This window comes from Pseudopipra pipra, chromosome Z, assembly GCF_036250125.1.
Source record: "Pseudopipra pipra isolate bDixPip1 chromosome Z, bDixPip1.hap1, whole genome shotgun sequence".
Lineage (NCBI taxonomy): Eukaryota > Metazoa > Chordata > Aves > Passeriformes > Pipridae > Pseudopipra > Pseudopipra pipra.
In genome coordinates, this window is record NC_087581.1 from 34422087 (window position 1) to 34448776 (window position 26690).

At 36.1% G+C, this 26690-nt stretch overlaps 1 protein-coding gene across 9 annotated transcripts in view; it reads right to left on the reverse strand.

The window, feature by feature from the left end:
- Nucleotides 1-26690, reverse strand: part of PRUNE2 (prune homolog 2 with BCH domain) — a 146432-nt gene that overhangs the window by 51249 nt on the left and 68493 nt on the right. For 8 of the 9 annotated variants that reach the window (XM_064641118.1, XM_064641112.1, XM_064641116.1 and 5 more), the window contains exon 7: nt 69-227. The exons of the other annotated variant lie outside the window; for it this stretch is intronic. In XM_064641118.1, coding sequence (XP_064497188.1) covers nt 69-227 — 159 coding nt within the window. The remainder of the gene's footprint in view (nt 1-68; nt 228-26690) is intronic. 9 annotated transcript variants of the gene reach the window in all.

Below are 26690 nucleotides of genomic sequence, written 5' to 3' on the forward strand. Positions count from 1 at the left end.
ATATATTTTTTAAAAAAAAAATGTTTTTCCCAAGAAAAACATTATCTGACTTTTTTCCAGGAACTTACTTGATTGCCTAGCTCTACATTTTCCGAGTACACTGCTATTTGTTGTTTTGTTTGCTTCTTCTCTGACAAACAGTTGGCCAAAATTACAAGTACATCGAACCTGTATTTATCTATGAATGCTTTCAGGTCACCAACAAGACTCCTGTGTAACACGCAGTCCTGAAATAGAGCAAGAAATTGAAAGAAATGTCAGCATCTTTTCCTTGTTCTTTTCATCCAAATCTGTGGTAAAAATAGCAAGAAATGTTAATAAGCATCAGCATCTGTAACAGGCAAAAGAATTCCATTCCATCTGTCAAAACAACTATGTGCCCCCAAAAAAATCAAGAACCTGTCTCACAGCACAGTAGTGGACAATTATTCCTGAAGATCACTAAAATACTAAATGCAGGTTTTGTCTTTTTGAAATTGCTGGTGAAACATAATTCCTACTTTTTCCTGGTATTTGCTTTTGCAAGGTTGCTTAAAAGTATTTCAAGATCAAGACTAGTGTATCCCCATGATCAAGAAATCAGGCAAAGGGGCAAGAGACCTGCATGGATGAGCAGGGAGCTCCTAGTAAATCTCAAATGCAGGAAAGAAACTCATGGGATGTGGAAAAAGGAACATACCACATGGGAGGACTATAGAAACACCATCAGAATATGCAGGGATGCAAAAGGAAGGCCAAGACCCTCTTGGAATTGAGTCTGGCAAAAGACAACAAAGCCAACAAGACGGGTTTCTACAAGTACATCAACAGCAAAAGGAAGATTAGGGAAATTGTGGAGCTGCTGCTGAATAAGATGGATGTCCTGGTAACAGAAGACACAAAGAAGGCAGAATTACTGAATGCCTTCTTTGCCTCAGTCTTTACTGATGAGACTGGCCCTCAGGAACCCCAGATTTCGGAGGAAAGAGAAGAAGGTTGGAGAAAGGAAGACTTCCCCTTGGTTGCAGAGGGCTGGGTTAGAGATTGGCAAGGCAGATTTAACACCATAAATCCACAGGCCCTGATGGGATGCACCCACAGGTGCTGAGGGATCTGGCAGATGTTATTTGCTCTGCTACTCTTCATCATCATTGAAAAACTGTGGAGAACAGGAGAGGTGCCTGATGACTGGAGAAAAGCCAGTGTTACTCCCCTCTTCAAAAAGGGCAAGAAGGAGGACCCAGAAACTATGGGCCAGTCAGTCTCACCCCAGTCCCTGGGAAGGTGATGGAACACATCATTTTGGAGGTCATCACCAAGCTTGTGGAAGACAAAAAGGTCATTGGTAGTAGTCAACATGGACTCACCAATGGGAAATCCTACTTTACCAATCTGATACCTTCTGTGATGGCATGGCAGGATGGGTCGATAAGGGCACGTTGTCTACCTTGACTTCAGCGAGGCTTTTGACACTCCTCTCACAACATCCTCTTAGGTAAGCTCAGGACATGTGTGTTAGATGAATGGACAGCTAGGTGGATCAAGAACTGGCTTAATGGCAGAGCTCAGAGGGTTGTGATCAGCAGAGCAGAATCCAGCTGGAGGCCTGTAGTCAGTGGCATTTCCCAGGGATCAGTACTGGATCCAGACTTACACTTACTTAACCTATTTTTTAACAACCTGAATGAAGGGATACAATGTACCCTCGGCAATTTTGCTAATGATACAAAGCAGGGGGAAGCAGCTGATACACCTGAAGGCTGTGCTGCCATTCAGAGGGACCTTAATAGGCTGAATATTTGGGTGGAGAGAAACCTAATGAGGTTCAACAAGGGCAACTGTAGGGTCCTGCACCTGGGGAGGAATAACCCCAAGTACCAGTGCAGCTGGGGATTGACCAGTCCCAGAGCAGCTCTGCTGAGAAGGACCTGCGAGTCTTGGTGGATGACAGGTTGACCATGAGCCACCAGTGAGCCCTTACAGCCAGGAGGGCCAATGGTATCCTGGGGTGCATTGGGAAGAGTGTGGCCAAAAGGTTGAGGGAAGTGATCCTCCTCCTCTACTTGGCCCTAGTGAGGCCACATGTGGAGTGCTGTGCTCAGTTCTGGGCTTCTTAGTACAAGAAAGACAAGGAGCTTCTGGAGAGAGTCCAGTGGAGGGCCACAATGATGATCAGGGGTCTGAAGCATCTCTCTTATGAGGAGAGACTGAGGGAGCTTGGCCTGTTTGGTTAAAAAAGACTAAGAAGGGATCCCATTAATCACATAAATATATCAAAGGCACGCATTAAGAGAACAGTGCCAGACTCTTTTCAGTGATGCCCAGTGACAGGACATGGAGTAATGGCCATAAACTAAAACACAAGAAGTTTCACCAGAACATGAGGAAGAACTTTATACTGACTATGGCAGAGCAGTGGAACAGGCTGCCCAGGGAGGGTGTGGAGTCTCCTGCTCTGGAGATATTCAAAACTGACCTGGGTGCCTTCCTTTTAATCTGCTCTAGGTGACCCTGCCTTGGCAGTGGTGTTGGACTAAATGATCTCCAAAGATCCCTTCCAAACCTACTAATTCTATGATTCTGTGATAATATAGCTATTGCTATTTCTTGAATAAAACCCCTTTTTTATTAGAAAAATAATTTCTGAAATTTGTCATAAATATATGACAAACATATGCCAATATTTCATCTAAAATAATAGATGTTAAAATAATAGTAAAAAAATCCACTCAAAAGGAATTTGTATGAGCTAACTTAATTTTGCAACCCTTTCTATGTGTGCATGTTGATGTTATGTAATTGTATACAATTTTATCAGGGATTGTTACTGTAGATTATTTTTTCCTGCTCTTTGAATTCTGTGGAAAAAAAAAATCCCTGTACCTGCCCCCCCCCCCCCAAAATAAGGACTAAGTGAGGCAAACTAGTTTTAAACTCCTTGTATCAAAAAAAGTTGCTTACTTTCACACACACCCCACACCAAACACACAAGAGGTAAACATTTGTCTTTCCATTCTCATTTATGCTTGGACTAGCCCAATTTTCCAGATTTTTAAATAAACCATACATATCCACCTTTCTCAACCGGGAATATAATGCACAAAGTATAAATGTCTCTCTTCAGTCCTCAGTTTTGATAATTACCACTGAACAAACACAGAAATTTTATTTTTTCCTTTATGTTTCTGCTGTTTATATCTGAGATATTTTTTTTGTCATCTTCTAGCTAAGACTTCTTTTGTGCTGCCAAGCTACACTAGCCTTGAATAAACAGCAGTTCATCATGAACACAACATACTGTATGCGCAGCTTGGCATGTTATTCCCCTGCATCTGTCTCCTACGTAATAAATTACTGTTTTGGTTACAAATATACAAACATTATTTATTAATCTACTCAAATGTGTCCATAAAATGCATTCCCTCCCTGTAAGTTAAACTTAAACCAAAAAAATCTGTTTGTCAAATGCTTTGGAAAGAGATTCCTTTCTGAGACTAGACATAAAGTTCCACTTTGATGATTGCATAGCACGTAAAAATGAGGCTTATGTGAAATTCACACAGATTAGTGCACATTCAGCTGCCAGTTTACTGGTGTACACTCAGATGTGAAATCTGAATAGGGGGTTATGGTGAGGAATTATTGTGAGTAAGGTTTGAATGTCCAAACCAGTAACATTTTTTCTAAAGACACAAGTATTTTGTAGATTAAAAAAAGTACCAAAATGTCCTTAAGTATGGAAAAGTTAACTGCAGTTAGAGCAATTAAAATCTATTCAAATAAAAAATTTGAACTAGAGCAGATTCAAAACCATCTGAAAATCCCTGATAGCTTCTTATCTTAGTTACCCACTCACACCCAACTCAAGAAAATTGGGGGGTCACAGAGAGGAATATGGGCAAATCTAGGAACTAGTCTGCAAGGTGTGTTATGGTAAATAAAGGTAAAGAAAGGTAAATAAATAAGGTAAATAAATGATCATTCTAAACAATTGCCAATCTTCAAGCTCCACTTTCAGGAAGCATCACCTTATGATGCTTCACCTTCTTGTATCCACTGAAATGCAAGCAATTAGAAATTTTCAGTTAAAATTGTGTGACTGAAATGTAAACCTCATGAAACTGACATTGACTGATAATATCTGCCATCATATCACTCTGCATTTGGTACTGACAAAATGGTAGGTTGAGGAGTGCCAAAAATCCTATTTTCTGCAGTATTTTGAGCAAGGAACCTCTTAGCCTGCCAACATGGCAAAGGAAAACTCCCTTGTCATGTCTACATGAAGAGCCAATATGTACCTGTAGGGCAATCAGAGGTGTATTTCCAGAGTCTAAGGCCAAGAACCACTAGGGCATCATAGAGAAAGACTATGAATAGAATGGAACAAGACACAACATTCACATGCTAGGAGTAGGAATGGTTATAAGACAATGGTTATGGCACAAAATGCCATACATGAAAGGTCAGTTCTTCAAGTCAGAGCAGGAACCAAGGAGGTAAATGGCTGTGGTAAAGCCCCTGAAGGTGATAAAATCTGAATTTGCATTGTGCTCTTTTTTTTGCTAATTTACATCGTACAGTGAGGGAATTGATGTAGCAGCAGATGATCCAGTAGCATGTTGCTGTAAGTGGGGAAGTTGTCAAGTATGTATCCCTGGTGGAGCAATAGGACTGGAAAGCTTCACATTGGGCCACATTAATACTAACAATAATGGACCTATACTACCTACATGATTACCTGATCAAAGTACTTCAGGTTCTCATCATTTCTTCCATGCTCTCAAACTTACTTATTCAGTGTGTATTTCTTAATTCCTGAGGTTCTCAGCTTGTTGATGACTGAGGGAAGTACAAAGATTAACTGAGCAGTCTACCTGTCCCTCTCCATTGGGTACAAATTGAGAAGGAGATCACTCATGTAACTAAGTTTTTCTCTAGCTTGGCCTTCAGACTGTGTTGTTCTAGATATATTCCTTTGGTGCAAAATAAACCTGGCCAGGTAACTGTACCAGAGAAGCCTGCAGACAGCATCCACTTGATACTAGTAATTACTTCACCTGTGAGTCTTTGCCTTTATCTAAAAGCGCAGCAAAAAGTTCTCGTACTAACATTCTTTATATCTGGCAGTAGAAATTAGGAATGGAGTTGTTTCCTTGTAAGAAAATCCTATCATAGCTAAAAGGATAAAAAGGTAGAAATATCTTCTATGACCAGGGTGTCTCCAGCATTCTGGTGCATGGACTGGAGGCTTATTCAATCCTATAGCTCTCAGGGATCCCACAACTTAAAGAGACATACAATTAACTACAGTGTTTTCTCCTTTATAATGCTAGCACTAATAAACAGGGTGTTGGAAGATACTTCACAGAGGCTTTTCCTACTGGGTTCGTAATGGACCAGCACTGCCTGGTGCAAAACACTATCCACTGATGAGAGACTGCTCAGAGCAGCATGAAAATGGGTATAGGTGTGCCAGCACCATACACCTCATTGAAAGAAAGCATTTTTAAAGAAAACATTAATTAGTTGAGGATTTAGAAGTGCAAGAGGACAAGAGATGCTTTACAGTGCCATACAGTTGACACTACTGAGGAAATTATTAAGGCACATCAAGCCACAGCCTAAGAAAAGCAAAATTATGCTGATCACATCCCATTTATTACTTGACTCCATAGCCTGTCAATGAGAAAAACCTTCTGATAAAAAAGTCACTATTCTGCAAATGTATAAAACACAATTCCTCATTCTGTGGCATGAGGAATAACATACAGGCTTCTTACATTACTACTACTAACCAATAATTAATGTTCAAATAATACCTTACAATGTAAGTTACTCAATTTTCCCATAAAAATAATTTTAATAAGCAACAATAAATGTTTCCCATAAACTTTTACTTCATTAAGCACATCCAGAAATTAAACACAAGGCAAATAGAACTTTTTACAAGAATAGGTTAAAGAGTAAGTTTGCTATAAAATGTTGTTATAACTAAACTATCTAAAAAAAGCCAGATCTGATTATGTCTTACACATCATGAGCCTACTTCATCAATTTTTTGTTGACTAGGCTATTAATCAAAACCTAAAATTAATAATTAATTTAAAAATAAACAAAGGTAATTCTGTTATTGTTAGTTAATATTATTAATTTAGGTAATAATTTCTTTTAAGAGTTTAATTCCATCCTACCTCCCAAATATCCTTAAAGTTTACTCTTTTAAACTAGTATCAACACAATTTCAATATTCCCTTCATAAGCATCCAAACATTCAAATAAATAAAGACAGTTGCAAACAAGAAAGCCTTATAAACCACCAAAGAGTATATATTGAAAGACCTGTAGACATATGGACTCTTGCACAAATTTGCTAACCTAAGTAAAAACCATAATGTTGCACATATTATAAATGCTTACAGAAAATAAAACATTTTCTTCAGAAGTGAAAAAATGCAAATCAATTCAACTGTTAAGCTGAAATTACAGTTTAACAAATCCTAAATTAATTACATTCCAAATTAATTACAAGTACTGTAAAATATGCTGTTGATGAATTACTGTAGAAAATACACTGACACAGCCAAATGATGACAAAGGTCAGTCAACTAGTCATGCTTATACTACTTATCTTTACTTTATTAGCATGTACTGGCTTAAGCATTAACTAATAAACAGCATATGTAAACATTATTAGTTGTCATAAGTCAGCTATAACAAAAAATGGATTGTAAGTGTACTTGAAATGTATATACTTGAAATAAATAGAATCTAGTAGTAAATATATTTTGCATAGTTCACACTAATACGACTACTGGAGAACTTCAGTGTCATAACTGTGGCAAGAGAGCCTACCTCCGATAACACCTAAAATCCAATATAATGCAAGCTATCAACAGATGGCTCCAGGTGCTGTCTTGGTGTTAAAGACCATCTGGTGTTAAGACCATCCTGGTTCACCAGACTTTGAATACACATCCTGCTATTGCAACAGGATGTGACAGATAAGCTAGTCTGCTGGCTTGTAGATCTGTGACTAGCAGTCAGTCGCCTTATACTATAAAAGTCCAGTCCCCTCTCATACAGTTTGGTTTTTCTAACATAACCCTTCTTGTGGTGTATGCATAGAGATTCCTCCCTTGGCTGGGGACGCCCACCAAGGATACTCCTCGAGGTTGAGAGAGAGATCTCCCCACCAGTGTTGGTATGAGTGAGTTACATCAAATTTCTACTTAATAATTATTTCTTTTTGCTAGCATCAATATAATTGTTTCTATAATTGCTTCAATATAATGCACTATCCTATCCTATCTTATACCATACTATTAGCAGTTTTAGCTTTTATGCTGTGCAGTAAATAGTTCCAATTAAGATCTTTTGTCTGATCATTTGTATAAAATAAATTATTCATTTTATATAAATATTCTCATTTTGCCAATCATTAAAACCCGTGGGACAAAAGTTGTTCAATAACACCTCTATAATTCCTTAAATTTAAACTGTTGACACACTCCGAGGCTAAGATTGGATTCAGCTGCACCTAGACTCCTCTCTGAAAAGGGGTTTAAAAGCAAAGGAGTCCTTTCTGCACCTTGTGACACAATGGCAGGGCTCTTAAATAAATTTTGTCTAAACCTTCCACTCCCACCCCTGACAATGACATGTAATAAAATGGTGCTTTTTTTTCCTATGTATATAAATAGCTTATGTTGTAACATAACAATATGATGAACATTCTGAAACTTACAAATATTTTTCTTATCAATTAGAGAAACAGTATGAGAAAGTTTAAGAAATCCACAGACTTTTGAAGGATTTTTGAACATGGCCTGTTCAGTTATTATGCATTTTTGTTCAGAAATACCATTTCATCTAGGCAATTTATTGTGAAACTTCTTTCTCTGAAACTTGGTTTTCTTACAGGAATCTCTTTTTAAAATTTAATAGTTTACATAACTATAAACTTGGATAATTCTTTAAAACAAGTAAAATCTCCAAGAAATATTCAAAGAGAATCTGTAAATTCTGTCTCTTGGAATACTTTCTGAGTCATGAAGCCAACAGCCAATTACTGAAGTGATCACTGCAAGTGTACATTACATACACTTCTGACTCTTCTAAGCTAACTGTGTCAATATTAACCTGACCAAATTAAGAACAAACTGTCTCTTTTGTTCTTCACACTCCTCACATGGAGAGCACAATATGGCTTTTGTCAGAGGTGCTCCATCATTTTGGCTCAAGGAAACTGTCAGTACAGTTTGGAATTCGTTATTCATGGGCAGATACCCTGATGGGTCTAATGAAGCCTTTCTGCTGACAACTCATTTGGTAAAAACACCCAACCGTCAGAAAATATAAATGAGGAATATTGTATCCCATTACAATTTTCACAACTGACACAACTATCACAATACAGAAGTCAATACATATTGCTTCACACTGCATTCTCTTAATATTTCATGGTTGGTTCTTCTGCATTCTAGTTTATTTCTATATGATCACTGATAAAACTTTATGACATACTTAAATTGCAATATAATAGGGTAAACACCAATGTTATAGCACACATGCAGAGCTAACAGTCTGTGTGCCATTTGTTGTAAATCCAGCTAATTACAAGGCCCCCCCCTTTTTTTAAAAAAATAGGCAGAAAAATACTCATTTTTTTATAAAAAGTTCTTAAGGTAAGGTCACTAAAAATTGAAAGAACAATATAAACAGTATGATGTTTATGAGACTCCAGAAACACAAACAAGTGTATTTGTTGTTTTACCTCTTTTTTTCTATCAACACAACTGGTGAAAACACTCTACAAAAAATTAACTGTCTTTTCTGTAAGGGAAGACTGCATTTTTCTACTGTGCATTTTGATGACAAAATAGCAGTTCTTCTACACTGATACTTATCAGTCTTCTGAAAAGAACAAAGTAGCAGCTATTCTGATTTCTTTATGTCTAAAGTTTCCAAAGAGAAATTCATATTAGGTCCTAAACAAAAGAGCAGGAGAATGGGCATCTGTGAGCCCTGCTATCTTGCTGTATAACAACCCACACCTTTTGTTTAACTTTAGGCATCTCAAACTTGATTTAGAAAGATTTTGAACAGGCAATACTATAGCACTGTGAATCACTGCATATGGAATAATGCAATGAATGCCTGTTTAGAACTGAGCTCAAACCCCTTACTACTGGTGATGGATGTGCTTTTACAGTCTATTATTTTCATAAAATTCAGATAGCTAAAAAAAAAAAAGCCAAGAAGAAAGAAGGATTTCCCTATAATAATAATTAAAAAATTATTATGCTTTGTTCAATGAAGGCATGTTTAGCTAGACTCATACTGTAAACAGTGCCTTTTGTACAGCACTGGTGCATTTCATCATAGTGTCTTAACAATGATCTGCTCTTTATGAATTCACATTGAAACTAAACAGGTTTTACTTGTATTCCATACAAGTACAAATTCCGCGTATTCAAACTCAGGCTTATCCATTTTAACATGTGATTAACTAGACCTTATACAGATGTCCATGTTTTGTGCGTGTTTAGCACAGCACATCATTTCCAGGAAAGACTGGAAAGACTCAATGCACTCATAAAACTTGAAATATAAAAATGTTGCTCAGCTAAACTGCCAAGCTACAGTTCCATTATTCCCCATTTACAGAACTAGCTGAGGTAGCTTTGAATTTAGTACCTGGGGTATCTTAATGCATCTTAAAGGACATTATGATATCAATGTAATATAAGGATATCATAATGGCCCATTTGGCTTAGAACATTCTTCCTCCAGTTGGAATACCTACACTCAGTGTCCATCACTGCCATCCACCTGAAGGAACACAAGTTCTTATCCATGAACAAGGCAGACTCCCCAGAATGCTGAGGTGTACAAGTAACTGTCTGAAATAAAACCGTCAGAATGCTCCCTGGTGTGGGGGGTGTGCACAAATTGTCGAAAAAGTAACAGATCAGAAGGGCTGGAGATAAAGGCCTGTTAAGGCACTGCCACTAATGCATAAGGTAAGGCCACATTGAGGGCATAGCCTAAAGACATTAACATAGGCAATGGTCTGCATACCGTTGTGTGTGCACTGAAATGACATAAAATGCTGAGAAATTACATTAGATTGCTGTGACTTCAAAATCTAGAAGAAAAAAAGTTTTGCAGCAGCACAGGAATCAAAGAATGGATGTACATCGTCTAGTCTAGTGATACAAACATGAAACTGCTTATTTTTTTCCATCTTTAAAGGAAGAAATTCAAAGTGCTTGTAATTTGTGGATGTCTTCTGTAATAAAAAACCCATGACTGACTAAGACAAAGCTGCCATTTTTGAGCATTTTTGGTAGTTGAAGGGTAAGTAGTTTTGAATTCGTAAAAATGCAAAATATAGCAAAACATATAGCTGTGATTTTTAAGTTTAAAGGTTTAAATGCCACTTCCTTTTTTAAATTTGTCTTTCAAACTCTGCCTCTGTAAAACATTAAAGGGACAAACTAGAAAACTTGCAATCGTAACACTATGACTTTTGCTCCAAGTAGAGAAATACAGGGAAATGTACTTGCACTATGTTGAAATGTACTCTCTCCAGATAATTTTAAAGGTTGAAATAAGTATGTACATATTTTTCTGGAGGAAACTGAATGCAGAGGGAAGTCTCTTATTTTGAAACCATAGGTATCCAACATCCAAAGCAAAGGACCTCCTTATGCACCACATTTATAAGCAAATATGCATAAAATGTGTACAAAGTTAAGAGGAAATATCTCCATACTAAAGTACAATGCAGTATACACAATCTAATACATTATTTACCTCAGAAACTTATATCAGAAAAAGAAGCACTATTTCTTATTAATCAATAGGCTTTGTGGACATAGGCTATGATAGACTTTTTTATTCTCCTTTATATTATCCTGCTTTCTGATTCTAGGTTAAGAACTTCCATTTGATTTTTCCATAGTTGTAAATCAATTAAAAATACTGAAAAAGACACAAAATACCACTTCATTTACAAGGTTCATTTAGTCACACACAATATTTGATTTCACTGTTCAGTGATCAGCAAGTGGCAAGAAGCAAAAGGCTGACTTGCCAGACTGATGAATTAAAACATATGAAACATTACAACCATATATACACTGACCAGGAAGTGTCTCTTTTAGCCAGCTAAGTCTCAGGTGTAAGGTTATATGTAATAATTCATAACTTACAAAAAATCCCAATGCAAACATGGTAATGCAAAAACACATTTCTGCCTGTCAAGAAAATTTCTGGTAAAATTAATCAACCGTTCATCCATTCAGGCTCTTTGCATATCCTTTTGTCAAAGAGGGAATACTAAGAGATTTCTTTCCTCTTCCATACGCTCATTGCAATGGTTTGTAAAATCCATCAAGCCTGAGTTGATTTATTGAACTGTCTCTTTGCTCAGCAGTGTAACTATAGCAAATGAACTGGTAACTTCCTAAAAACCAGCAGTGATTCAAAAAATATCTGGTTTATTTAATTTCTTCTAACTTCAGATTAGCAATTTCTTAAAGGCAATGACTTGCATTGCTTAGGAGTTCTATCTGAAATTTGCCACCAGCATGTTTTGTTTCTATTCCCCCCTTTTTTAACATATGTTTTGACATTTGACAAAGGCATTTTTGATTTACAATTGATGTTAGAATCTACCTAAATCTTCACATCTTCACACTCGCTAGTATGCTTCTATTGCTCGTCAATAGAGCTTTCAAATTTAAATACAATACTGCTGTGTACTGTTATGTGAGTCATCTTACTCATTATGCTATGAATACTGAAAACTAACTACCCACTCAGAGTCCCCACCTATTTCTTTATTTAGATAGACAACTTCGCACGCATATTCAACTATTTTTGTATTTATCTATTCCCATCACTAGTAATGAGCACTGTTATAAAAATTAGTTAAGGCACAAAACCCAGAGATATGCCAAGCCACTTGAAACACTGTTTAAACATGGATTTTATCACTAAGCATCGTCCATTGAACCCCATGAAGCACATTTATCACTCACTAGCTTTGCATTTTTCTTCATAAAGATATATGACCTTTGCCTATTAGATTTCATTAGCAGGGCACCATACAAGGCTCCTCTGCAGATGACAGGATAGAAAGCTAAACAACCTCGCCTGAAGGATTTGTGAGAATAAGCCTATCTTCAATCTTTGTCCCTGGGAGGCACTTCTAACACCTGCCAACCACAGCACTATCATCAGAAAAACATTTAGAGATTTATCTTCAGGCTGGTGATTATAAGAGATAATTTGTTTGGGGTATGGATAAAGTTGGTCTAGCATAAACAAACTACAAGCTCAAATTATATGACGAACCTCATTAACTACTGATTTAACCACTGCAAACCCATGAACAAACGCTGTATCAAAATGTTAATTCTTCAAAAAGATATAATCAAAGAAAAAACAAAATGCCAAGGCAGGATGGCAGGCTACTCTTATGTGCATTTTTAATGCTTGCAGTTTAAATTGGGAATGGAAGCTTGCTTTGTCATAACAATGACATTATACTATTGCCACTTTCCCATGCACAGGAAGTTTTGTCCAGCAAAAAGCACTATATCTCTTTAGCTGCTGTCACTACAGAGGAAAGAAATAATACTTTCTCTCCAACTTTGGGAACACTTTATTTTGGAGACAGCAAGACTAGATGTACCATTAAAAACACTTTCAATAGCAAGAAGCTAGCAATATTGTAAATAGATACCATCACAGGCGGACAGTCTGAAAAATTACATATACATTAATACCTTTCATATTATACATATCACATATATTCTCTGTGTCTGTAACAAGAAATAACTTGCTCGTAAACTTTGAAAATTACTTGCACCCAAGCTAATAATAAACCATCAGTCTTCAGCCAAGAGCATATTTAGAAATAATATAGCTGCATTAGTCCTGAGGTCTTTTTTGGGGCAGGGCTGTTTGTGCTTTTTCCCTTCTTTTCTGATGGAAGCCAGCCCTCTTCAGTAAAGGAGAGAAAAAATGCTGCCATACTTTCTATTGCAATCCAAAGAGAAGAGTCAGCAAATGTTTCCACCCGATGTCATTGGGATATGGCCTAGCAAAGTTTCATTGCACCCCTGTCTCTGACAGCAGCCCTGTTCCTTATTATTACTACTGAGAGGAAAAGCTTATTTCTGTATAGAAAGTAGAAGGAAACCTACAGCTAGTAGGTTTTAGTAGCTAGTAGGAATTAGCTAGATAGTAGCTAATTCCTCCAGTGCAGAATTCTAAACAAATCATTCAGAGCAACTTGATAACAAAATACCAACATTTTTAACACTAATATAGACTGTAGAAACAGCAAAAATCTTTTGGATGGGACTCAAAAACTTGCAGGTAAAACTGGCAAAAGAAGGAGAAGAAATTCTGAAAATATTTTGTGGGATGACATCTCTCATTAATTGCATTAATGCATTAATTGCTTTTAAATGGGAATGGTATTTAATGTGAAATTATTAGTTCATCAATAAAAAAAAAAAGGCAAACCAACAAAATCTGATGAGGAATACAGTTTCTGTTTGATGGTTCAGTTAACAAAATTTTTAGCAATTTATAAGGCCTTAATTTCTCTAAGTTGTTTAAAACTTAAATGGCAATTTTAATATTTTTTTTTTAATTTTTACCATTTTTTCCCCATCACATTTACTTTGCTAATTTATGCAAGCAACTCTCAATCTCACCTCAAGAATGAATAGTTACAAAATTGTTAAAGCTATTTCACCTCATATATATAGATGGAGAAATGACATTGCAAGATAATTGATACAAAACAAAAAATCTTGCTTTGAAAATGATCAGTTGATAATAAATCAAAAGAACCATTCCTGCAGGATTCAGATCTATCACTTTTAATATATTCTAAGTTGTTAATATGCCAGCTTTAGATTGTTACATCAAATTTTAGTAACTGGTGAAGCATTCCGTTTCATCTAGCCACATCTTCTTCTGCCTTTTTAAAGGGGCTGTTTGATTCCTCTCAGTCTTTGAATTACAAACCATTTTTCTCAAAAACATTACTTTTTCTATTCACTCTCCTGACTCCAAAATATTATTTTCTCCTACAAGTTTTCTTCCTCCAGTGCTGCAAATTCTTGACTTACATTACTTTTTATTTGCCCTATCACCTGTCATGAACTCTCTGTTACCAATTTCTCAATCTCCTTCCTATTACAATTAAATTCTTAGCAAGAACCACTGATGCCATTCTAAAAATTTCTCTTTAGCTCGTCTTTTTGTATTGCCTCATATCTCTCTAATTGCAAATACAGTTTCCCATTGAGACAGAATGCTCTTTGATTGTACCTCAGTCTTTTTATATTTTCACCCTTTGGTTCCCAGTACATGTTCTCTTTCAACACCACAGATCCATGGGTTTGAAATACCCCATTCTAAATGGGTTCTCTGCATATTGAAAAATAGAAAAGTAATTATTACCTTCAGGTGTTCATTCTGCAAGCCTGAATGAATAGGCCAATTCAGAATCATGCAAACCAGAAGTTAATGGGAATCCTCTCAGTGAATTCAGAGGACTTGGCACATGCCAGTAATGTACATGTTAAGTATTCTCCAATCAGTTCCAGAATACAAAAAATATTCACACTATGTCTTAGGCACTCAAGCTTCATAAAAGGCCCTTCTAGGAAGTAAAAGATTAAGTCGGTTTTGCACTTTATGCTAAATCATTGGCACTGTGCTTGAACCACCCATAATGACTTGTCAACATGGAGTAACTGGAATGCAACTGGAGATGAAAGAGAATTCATTTTCCATTCAATCAGTTAATTTGTCTGCTAGGGAAGCTGAACATCTTCCTCCAAGACACATAAACAAAAAAGGATCAACGTATTACCAATGGAACTGAGTTAATCTCATCTGCACTGGCTGTTTCTGAACTAGGAACTAGGAATTAGACAGAGGTGGTCAAATACTGTACACTAAACTTTGCCACCAAAAAAATCCCAGTCTTCTTACAAATAAGAGTAGCATTCAGTTTCTTGTAAATCATTTAAGTTTTCCTATGGATTCTTCTAATAAGCACTTACAGTTATGCAAGCAAAATGCCTTTAGCAACTCATTTATTAAAAAGTTAGTTCCCTCCAAAGAGAGAATAGGAGTCACTACCAACACAAGCAAAAACAGGATAAGACAAAGTTCTTTGCAGATGCCTCTCAGGGGACACACACTTGGTTACATGGGACAAAGTTAGCTGTGGCACCCTTGTCTTACATGTACAGTAGCTAAGACAGCAGCTTCTACCATCAAGATGGTTCAGCTTTCTGAGAACCAAATACAAGCTGTATGTAAAGAAGATTTTGGATGAACAGGACTGAGTTCTCCAGAATACATGCTTTCTTCAGGTTGTATCCTTAAGAAAGTTGCACTTTGCTCTCCCATTAGACAAATAAAAGTGACAAATGAAATGCAAAGCAAGATAGTACCCTAAAAATAACTCAAAGTTAACCACTCTGAGGCACAGGACCATTGCTCTGATGACACTGCCATGTAAAGGCAGTTAAGCAACCACAAACCAAAAAAACTGGAATACATTTCATATTATTTTAGTATTACTTGATACTTACATGAAAGGTTCAATGTCTAAAAAAATTATGACTAAGAGAATGTGAAGGAAAAAATTTTTTTTTTTTTTACTAAAGAACAATAATACAGTGATTTTGTTGGGATCAGTAAACAAAAACGTGTTTTAAGATTTTACATTACAGGAAGAGGGGCATGCAAAAATCATTATTTTTCAATATGTTCAGCAGACAGGCCAATTAGTTTCCAAAAATTTCTGTTGATTCTAATTTTTTTAGGTTGGTACCATCCCCAAAGCATAACACAGGTTTACCAACTGCTGGCAATTCCACTGTGTGCACTAGTGACTCCAGCTAGCTCAACTGAGTCTTCTCACACCATTACAGCTTTCTTCCAGGCACTTAAATCGTGAGCCAGTCCTAAACATTTGTTTACTCTCTGCTTCATGAATGCAGACATTCATTGTGACTGAAGCATCTATTTAACACACTAAGGAAAGAAACAAGTACTTCTGAGCAATGTGAAAGCAAAATTTCATCCAATAAAGCAAGCAGCTTATTTACTAAATCTGATAATTTGAGGTTTCAAAACTAAAGTTTTGAATACAATTTTTTATCATTTTGAATTTGTGTTGTCTGAACACTGAAGGTAATGAAGATAAGTTGGTCAATCTGCTACTATACTTCAGGCAAAATGTCCTTAAAATGTATTCAGATCTTACTGAACTCACAGAACTGAAATAATTCATGGAAGTAAAAATTAACCTTATTAATTAGGCCTGTAGTTAAGGCTTTCTATCCTGCTGGCTCATTTTTAGAATTCTCTCACTTCAACCTCTGTGAAATTAATGTCTTTTAATTCAGGGCCTCATTTATTTTCTGAAAATATCATTAAAAACATTAACATGTAAATGAGAAAGCTGGACTCCAAATAGCATCCAGTCTTCTTTGAAAACACTTAAAAAATCCATACGGAATGACACAAGGGCTTTACCTCTGCTACACTTTGCATTACAAGATCATCTATTTCTGAATGCTAGAGAGATGCATACAGTGGAATGCATAATATATTATCAGAACCACATAGTACCTGCTAAGTAGTAAAGTAAAGGCTCTTTTAACAACATGCATGTTAAATAGTGTATCTACTACTTAATCTAGTTTGGGCTTCTTGTAAGTCTGTTAAGACAACACCAGAATAAAGAGCAGTATCACAGACCTACAGCTCCTTTGATGGAGCTGTATCATAATCCTTAACAAAGAGAAAACTTTAAACGCCCAAAATGCAAAAGATAATGAGACACAATGGTCCAGAGCTAAAAGAACATTAAGACACTGACTTACATCTCTTTACGCCAATATGGCAATGTACTTTCTGAGCCCTTTCTAATAAAAAATGGTGTGAAACAAGGCTGCATCCTTGCACCAACTCTATTCACAATCTTTTTCAGCATGATGCTCCAAAGGGCCACGGCAGACCTCGAGGATCAGGACAGTATCTACATTCGATATCGTACTGATGGAAGCCTTTTCAATGTAAGGCGACTGAAGGCCCACACTAAGACCTTAAACCATCTTGTCCGGGAGCTGCTTTATGCTGATGACGCCGCCCTTGTTGCCCACATATAAGCAGCTCTGCAGCGTTTAACATCCTGCTTTGCAGATGCTGCTGAGCTCTTTGGGCTGGAAGTCAGTCTAAAGAAGACAGAAGTTCTCCATCAACCTGCACCTCAGGAAGTCTTCCATCATCCCCATATCACCACTGGTGAATCAGAGCTCAAATCAGTCCAGCAGTTTAATTACGTAGGTAGCCTCATCTCCTCGGATGGTAAGATTGATGGAGAGATAGACAACAGGTTAGCAAAGGCATACAGTGCTTTCGGAAAGCTTCATAAAAGAGTTTGGCGAAATGAACACTTGAAGAAAAGTACAAAGATCAGTGTTTACAGAGCCATAGTGCTGTCCACTCTCTTATACGGGTCTGAATCATGGGTCATCTACCGCCACCACCTGCGACTCCTAAAACACTTCCATCAACGCTGTCTCTGTACAATCTTAAACATCCACTGGTCAGATTATGTGACCAATACATCTGTTCTAGAACAAGCAGCAGTCACAAGTATTGAGGCCATGTTGCTGAGAATACAGCTGTGTTGGGCAGGGCACGTCTCAAGGATGAAAGATCACCGACTCCCTAAGATCTTGCTTTGTGGTGAACTTGCCACTGGTTGCTGCAAGAGAGGAGCTCCAAAAAGATACAAGGACTCTCTGAAACAACATCTCAGCCTTGGCCATATTGATCAACATCATTGGTCTACTCTGGCCTCCAACCAGGAGGTCTGGAGACACACTATCTTCAATGCTGCTGATGCTTTCGAGAAAGCACACAGGATCACTCTTGAGGAGAAAAGACAACACAGAAAGAATCATGCTTTGCAGAATGTACCTCCTAAGGAGTCTTTCTGCTGTGCTTTTGCAAATGGACGTGTCTATCTTGTATTGGCCTTTTTAGCCACCAACGCGCTTGCAACAAACGTGGGTAGAGCCCTTCCCAAATCTTCGTTCGTGAAGCCTAGCCATGATGACATCTCTTTACACTAAACCACAAACACTTCAATTTCTCTCTTTTACAAAGTGAAGTGACCATAGCTCTGCTGTACACTTCAGGAGAACAACATTCTACGTGCAAGGTGTGGTTTACTTCAACCACTTAACATCCACCAGGAATGAGTGGAGAAGTGATGAGAGGGAATAGTACAAGACAAGGCATTCTTTGCCAGACCTTTTAGCAAACAGCTGTTTACAGATATCAGTGAGGAGAAAGAGGATATGACAAAAAAATTGAGAACAGATAAAAGGAACAGGGAGAAAAGAGGTTATCCATAAAATGGGCAGGAGTTTATACCAAAATAATACTTACAAAGAATTCTCTGCTTTGTAGAATTCATTGAATAATTGAATAAAACATTGAAAAACACAAGGTACAGGAAGAAATACGAAACTAAGTATGTACAATAACAAGCATTATGTCATCTGCGTAAGAGCATTACAAAAAAGTCTTGATTAAAAGACATTTAAATCTGATTGCTCTACCAAGCTTTAATGTTTATTATTCACCCACCAGATGGTGCCCTTGCAGCATCCACAAACAAGATAAGCACATCCCTGCTTCTGTCTACAGACACAGACACATTACTCCATGTGTTCTCATACCTGTTTCTGAAGGGACAGTTTAGCTTTATCACTGACACTTGAACTGTTCATAAAAGGAGAGTTTTCAGATAGTTCTTGGCATATAGATTTTTCAAAATCTCATTAGAAGTCTGCCTAATTTTAGTAGCAGCATGATCTACATGCCTTACCTACCCCTATAGCAGCTGGTATCCACTGTGGTATATGGATCTGTGAGCGGAAGAATGACAGTTTGGCATCAATTAGGAGAGCACATAAACTCTTAGAAAACACTGGAGATTTATTTTGTTGCCTGAAACGTGGTTTTTAACCTGGAAACACTTCATCTCTGCAGAGCTGTGTATTTCTCCCACAGTGATGGAGAAAGCTTTGCAGCTGTTCAGGTTAATGTGTTTCTGTTTGTTTGCTGACATTTAAACTGGAGGATACGCAGCATTCTTCAAAGCTTGATTGGCACATGGAAGTAAAATGTGTATTCAGTGTTAATCTCCTAGTCTATTACTACTGTCTTTCATAATCTACATATATTTTACAAAATTGTTTAGAAAGAAGTGCTGTCAGAGCAAATGATGCATCAAATTCAAACAGGCCATCAAGATTGCTAATGGATTTTAATAGCAGCTATTACAGCATAATGGTATTTTCCCAACAGCTGTTTGTTTATAAAATTTTCAGTTTACAAGACCTTTATGTCCAATCCCAGGAGACATCCCTCAATTCATTTATAATCATTTGGTTCAACCTACATGTAAATGCTGTCTTATTCGCATTGGGTGTGATTGTATATGTGTATAAGATATGAGCAACTATCACAGCAATGAAAATTATGGGGAACTTTACAAGCTAAACTAATTAGTGTGCATCTTGTGATTCTAGCAGTAAATAAGTGTTTTTCACGTTTCTTCTCTCTTGAATAGCTCACTGCAACTAAGAAACAGCTGCCTGGATTATAGCCTATTTTATATCTCAAACTGACATATGATTATTTGTTTACTTCCAAGTCTTCTGTTTAAGACTTTAAAGCATAGTACATAACTGGCCAGCAGGCATTCATTTTTTAATGTATAATTAAATATTTTTTGATATCTATTAGATACAAAATCAGGAAGAAATAGGGATCTAGGATCCTGGAATGCTTTTTCCACTGAGTCATGTTCAGAGTTGAACTGTATAAAGAGATTGCTTTTTTTTTAATTATTGAGAAGATAACTAGTAATGGAAGTTAACTACGAACTGAGCAGAGAAATTGTTAATTTCACTGAATGAGTTTTTTAGACCTTGCACACTTGCAGATTGCTGTTTGTCCAGCTCTTTTCCTGATTTTCAGGCTGCCTATGTAATATAAATTTTTCAAAAGCAGTTAATGCTGAAGTCTGGATGAATGCCTTTTAGTATGTACTAATGGATAAGTTTTTTTCCAGAAGCATCTAGACCTAAATAATTTTGCTTCCATGTTGTTAATAAATATCCTACTAACAACAAACACCAGAGAACTTTTGAGGATATAGGACAAGACAGAAAAATCATACACTTCACCTTAAGCAATGCCCTCTTCAGACAGCAGAAGGCTCCAATTTTCCACAGAAGAAGGCTACCACTAAAATTCTCAGCCGAGACTGTCATTTCCATAGGGCAGTTGTTAAGCAGTAAGCAGGATATGGATAAACAAGCTGTTAAGTGGACACTGTTTGTGGGTAGTGTTAGGGAGCCACCTAACAAACAGGCACCCTTCACTCATACTGTAGATATTCTCCTGGGTAATTAGCTTATAGTAAATGTTAACTACAGTCAGGCTCTGGAGGTTCAGATTCTATCTCTCTGCTTGCTAATCTCTGTAGTCTGATAAGCACTGACACATCTCAAGTAATCAGGAAAATTACTAAAAGAACAATCTTTATTTTTTTTCTTGGAATATCTTCAAATTTATGGAGCTTTACATGGAGCTCTTCTTTTCCTAGTCCTTTCAATACCATATTATGAGAAATTGCTCCAAATTTGAGCTTCAAGAACTTATCCATATGTCACAGTATGATTTAATTTTGTTGGATGCCATAAAAACAAATTCTGCCTTAACTTCTCTGAAAAGTGCGCAGTGTATGTGCAGGTACCTACATATGCAAAAAGTTTCCCAGTGCCTTATTTTTCCTTTGTCTCAACTATGATTTTCCCAGAAAGTTTGTTCAAGCACTGTGCAGTAAATTAGACATATTCTGAAATATAGTCATAAGTGGTCTCTGCTTCAGAAAGTTAATAAAGACTAGAGAGTCTTTTGGCTTACTTGTTTTGGGTGTCATGACACTACAATGATTGGTGGATTTTCCACCTTTGGCCAAAAGGAAATTTCAATCTCAGCTAAAAACATGACAAAGAAAGCTTAAGAAATCTAAAATTAGCCTGTGATGGGAGATGAAAGAAGACCAGTCCTCTCCATGAAGCTTTCTTTTAAAATTCTAATAGCTTTTCAAACTAAGAAACTGAAAGTACTTAAAGAATCCACCTAAAAGTTAGTAAAGGCAAAACTCCGACTTGAGGTCTCAACTTTTGTCTACTGATAGACCTGCTTGTGGAAATAAAATGGTTTAAACAAATCTAATGTATATGTATTTTTTACTGTATATGTACCAAATATTTCATATATACTGTATATAACCTGTATATATACTGAATATTCCACATTTCAACAGTGTCTGTATATATTTTTTTTCAAAATAATATATTTGTATATCAACACACATATATACTACTGCTTACACATTTCAATTCAAGTTGATCCAGTACTGCCGAACAGTAAGTACTCAGAAAATAAGGACTTTACAAATACTGTAATTCAGAACACTGTTTATTCAAATAGTAGAAATAAGATATGGGTCAGCAAGTTTATTCAGATTAGAGATGTTACAATGAAATATTCTAAAAGGAAAGATAAGCAACAGAACACCTACTCATTTGTGGTCATTTTTAATTTTAAAAGTCTGGGTAAAGGATGACCAATTATATACTTTAGAGTTTAATACTTCAAACTCACCTAACTGTTATGGGAAAGCACAGTAATAGACACAGAAGTAAATGCTATGCAGACATTCAAAGAAATTCAAAGGTAGATAAATTAGAGAATTTTTATAAAAATACACCTTTGGAGTTATTAAATACTTTCTTTACACTGTTTTCCTCACGAATTTAAAATAAATTAGTAGCTACATTCTCAATTCTGGCAGAGCTCTGTTAAATACAGTATGTGCATCTGTCTTTATAACAAGTATTCCAGTTGTACTTCACTCGGTGTTAAGGTCCCACAATATGGGTTTTAAAGTACAGCCATGCTCTGACGCAGACACAGCAGAAATCAAGTAGTGTTTGCAATAAAAACTGTTTTGCAACCTATTTTTGGGACTTATAATACTCAACCATCTCAATTACTCCAAGAAGTTTAGAAGACTTTTTTTTTAGTTTAAATTGCTATTTAAAGAACTCAGAGTACTTAATTCTCACAATAGTTACATGCTTCCCATAGGATCTCAAACATATCTTGTATTCTTCACCCTGTGTACCATGCTGACCCACAGAAATTTTAGTTGAATGATAAACTAGAGAGATTCCAAGAAGAAATTGAAGATACAAGGTATTTTACAGATTACTACTCAAACGAAAGTCTCAGCAATTCAGTATGTATAACACATCAGCTCACTCTCTGAACAGTTTTCTGTACAATAAATAAAGGGGAGGGAGTGGGCAGCCAATACTCTTTAAGAGTTTTCCTTGCATGTTCCTTGTACTTTCACTGTAGAACAGAACAGTATGCAAATATATCATATTATATATACATATAGGAATGCTATCTCGTCTGTATAGAATACATATTATTAAAATATTGTTCTGAACAGTGCATTATATTTTCTCGTACTACTGAACAAATACTGCATTTCTTGCTGACACTGATGAGTGAAATGGGAATTAAGTGCATCAGATACTCAGAGACGAGAAGATTAAAAGAACACTCTTTTTTTTTTCTCAGTTCATAAATCATTATGTGATCTCTCAATATTCATAATGATCCATAAGAATAACATTTCAAAGAAGTAGCACAAAAATTGCATATTATGTTATACTCCCCCAGAGTTTATATGTCATTCATACATATCTACTCAAATATTTTGCCTCAATAGTAAGAAATTTGTCTATTCCACAATGGGAAATACATGTAAAATAAAATGTAAAGTAAAATTTCTAACAATACCAAATGGATGCAAAGCTGGAGCAGAAAACATAATGCATTACTTGCTATGGCCATGATAAACTGGTAGCCTTTAAAAAGGCACAAACATCTTCAACATTTTTTAGCACAAACCAAATACGTACCCTGTTTTCACCAATCACGTGGAAGTAAAATTCTTTTGTCTCACTGGCAAGAAAGCTAGTAGATATTTCCATGTCTTGGTTTCTGCTAAATTCTCAGTTATTTTTACTGAAAAAATTATGCATTATTTATTTTATTACTAGAAACTCCTCCTCAGTGTTCACAGAACTGTTTAATGAATGGAAGATAATCTACCAATGCTATCATCAAGCTAATAAATTTAGCTGCCTAGTTTTATTGGCACTAAGCATTATTTTAAGAGAGACACAAGTAGAGTTAACTGTAATAACACCTGATAACAATCCTCATCTTCACGAACCTTATAAATACTGAGTAAACATGTTCTGCGTTGTCTCTCAAACGAGTCTACATCCTGTGTTCTCACCAAAAATTACTCCCTTTTATGTATAAATGGAATTTACAACATTGAGTAACTGGCTGTCTACTTACTTAGATCAGATTCTGATTTCAATTATATCTCATAAGATGAGAAAAACTGGCTTCAAATGAGTTACTTCAAATAAGTCACTGGAGACAATTTACATTGGAGTTATACCAATGCCAATGCACTGAAGAGATATCAATATATCTAATCAAGCATCTTTTCAGATAGAATGAGTATTGATGTCTTTCATGCTTCTCCCTTTTTTATTCTACATTATATGGAGAATTGTTAGTATTGATTTACTTCACATAAATCAACACAGAAAATGTTTCTATAGCAAGATATTTCATCAGAGAATGCAAAACAATGTCTAGGATTCTAATAAATACCGTTATGTCTGAAATGAGTTATCTCAGTAGTGACTTGGGCTCAGATTTATTGTACAGTTCATCAACTTCTCAGCATGCTGGATAATGAATGTTTCATTTACATTGCTAATTGCCAAGCCATGGTTCCTTCAACCTTTAACCCTTACGCTTTATCACATTATCACCATATGTCAATATAATTGCATTCAACATTCCAGACAACTAACTTTTTCACGAGGTCAAGAGGTCCTCTTTTTTAAAGCTTTACCAGTGGGATATCTTTAAGACTACCAAGAAAACCGGTAGTATACAGATAGTGGAGAACTAAGGCAATGTTTTCTTCAGGGAAACAGCTTCTAACTTCTGACCCAAAATAATCTCTTTTCTGTTAAAATCAGCATTTGCCTACTATAACTAAATCATTTATATTTCTGTGAAGAGCTTTAACTCTACTGTTTGTAATTATGAAACCCTATTAACTAAGACCTAATATGAGATCTTTTCTGTATCTCCATGAGATTTTTGATCTGTGGAATTATGCCATTATTTCTACATCCTGATCTTCATTCTCATTTGCCAGAAAAATTAAAATATTTTACTGTAGATAAAAGACACTGTCTTAGGCTATGTCTCTGTTATAAAAGCATTGCTACTCATCTGCTTACAATTACGCTTGCCCTCAGTGGAAACTGGACTGTACCTTACCTCTAGAATAACTCACTCTGAACCTGAAAATCCCTCTCTTTCAGTTGACTTTCACCTGGAATGCTTCTTCCATCTCTGAAATCTGCATTGTCAACAGTAAAGTTTAGGCCACACAGAATAAGCTGTTCTGGAAAAGGATTTTACTACTGAGTATAACTGAGTCAGTTTTAGTGCTTGTATATGGTCAAACTTAAGACAGAAATGTAGTTCTAGCTGGTAACAGTACATCAGCAACTCTGGCCTTTCTCCATTTCTTTGGAACAAGAAACTTTGGCAAGGTGCCTTCTCAGAACATTTATGAAATTCAGAAAGATAGAAATTTATTTCTCATTATCTGAGTCAGAAATCTAGATGCACCCTCACACACAGAATTAAGCACCAAATTTCATTAGAATAAAGAAAATGAATAATAAAGATAAAACAGAGTGATCAATATAGAACAGAGTGAGCCTAATTAATTTTCCATGTAGCAAGACTTGCACATTATATGGCAGTTAGACAGCTCATATGTCTCAGATATATGTGGTGCATATATACATATATACACATACATAAATGTACGGTACACTTTTACATGGCAGAAACTTTGCAGAGAGAGCTACAAAATAATAACCACATTTCAAAATTTTAAAGTATAAAGGAGTTACAGACACAAAATACCCAGCATATCTTATGAGGTTCATATATCCTTCCTTGTGACTTTCAAGTTTTAGCATATCCTGCTGTTAGCATGACTCTCTTCCCAACCTGCAGACAATTCCTTTTCAATTCACCTGCAGCATCTACCCAGTAAACATCCATTCATCAACGCTCAACCAATCATCTTCCTGGATGTCACAGAAAAGGACTGTTCTGCTCCCTGCTAGGTTGGACAAGACATAACCTTCTGATTTACCTATCTAAAACATGAGAAAAGGCTGGAATCAGAACCATAAAACCCCTTGGAATAAGATTAGGACCAGAAATGTATGTAGTTTTTTGTTCAAAGTGTTTCAATCCACTAAATTTATTAAAAAAATTTTAAAAAATCAAATTCCATGTTACTGCTGAAAAATGAATATTCCCTTAAGCACACCAGCTGAGACACTAAATAAGTATTTCACTTAGAAGAATTCCTAAATATGAGGAACTTTTAGCAGTATATGCCAAACCAAACCAAGAGATCTAAGTATATTGTGGTTATTCGTTTCCAGCTGCTTCTGCAGAGCCAAACTTTGTTTTTATGTTAACAGTTAACATTATTATCACATTTTGTGAAGAATAGTAACATCAAGCACAGGTACATCACCGATGGTGAAGAAGGCTGTTTGAAAATATGCCTGTTTTTTGAGTCTTTCATATGGATCAAAAGTACAGCCAAATTCATCATCGCTTTAAATATGTTCAGAATATGAGTTCATGATGACTGAGTGTACAGCACACAAAGGATCATTCCTCACTAAATTTACTTGTACAGTAGTACACAAAGGATCACTTTTCACTTAATTTACTTTAATCTCCCAACCACTTCCAGTTGACAGTAGACACTGTAAATTAACATTTTTCTAAAATAGCTGAAGTATAAAAACCAGAGAGTCCTAAATAGTCACTAGTGACAATAGTAACTGACTTCAGCTGTTACTTGTAGAAATTGAAAAGCATAAATAGGAATTAGTAAAATGACTAATTTCATGGTTCTGTCCACCTGAGTATCTTGAAAATCCTATTTTGACTTTTACTGTATGCTGCTAGTATCCGAAGTCCACAGCAAGCAAGGCTAAGGTTTGACTTCTGAGTAAATATTGGTTTATACTACAAAACACAACTCCATTACCTCGTAGGATCTGTGTAAGTGTAACTGACTGGAACACTGTAAACAAATAAGCTAATGATATAGGATGAAGGAAGAATTTGTACTAGATGATAAAACAACCAATATTTTCTATTTATTAATCTACAAATATTTGTGGATTAGTTTGTGGAGAAGAACAACAAGATGCAGCACACTAGAGGAGTATAAAATACCCAATAACATGGAGAGAGACAAAACTGGCCATTTCAATTAATCCCTGTTCAAAAGACTGAAACAAGGGGAAATCAAACATAACTGCAAATACTCCTATACAAGCTAAATA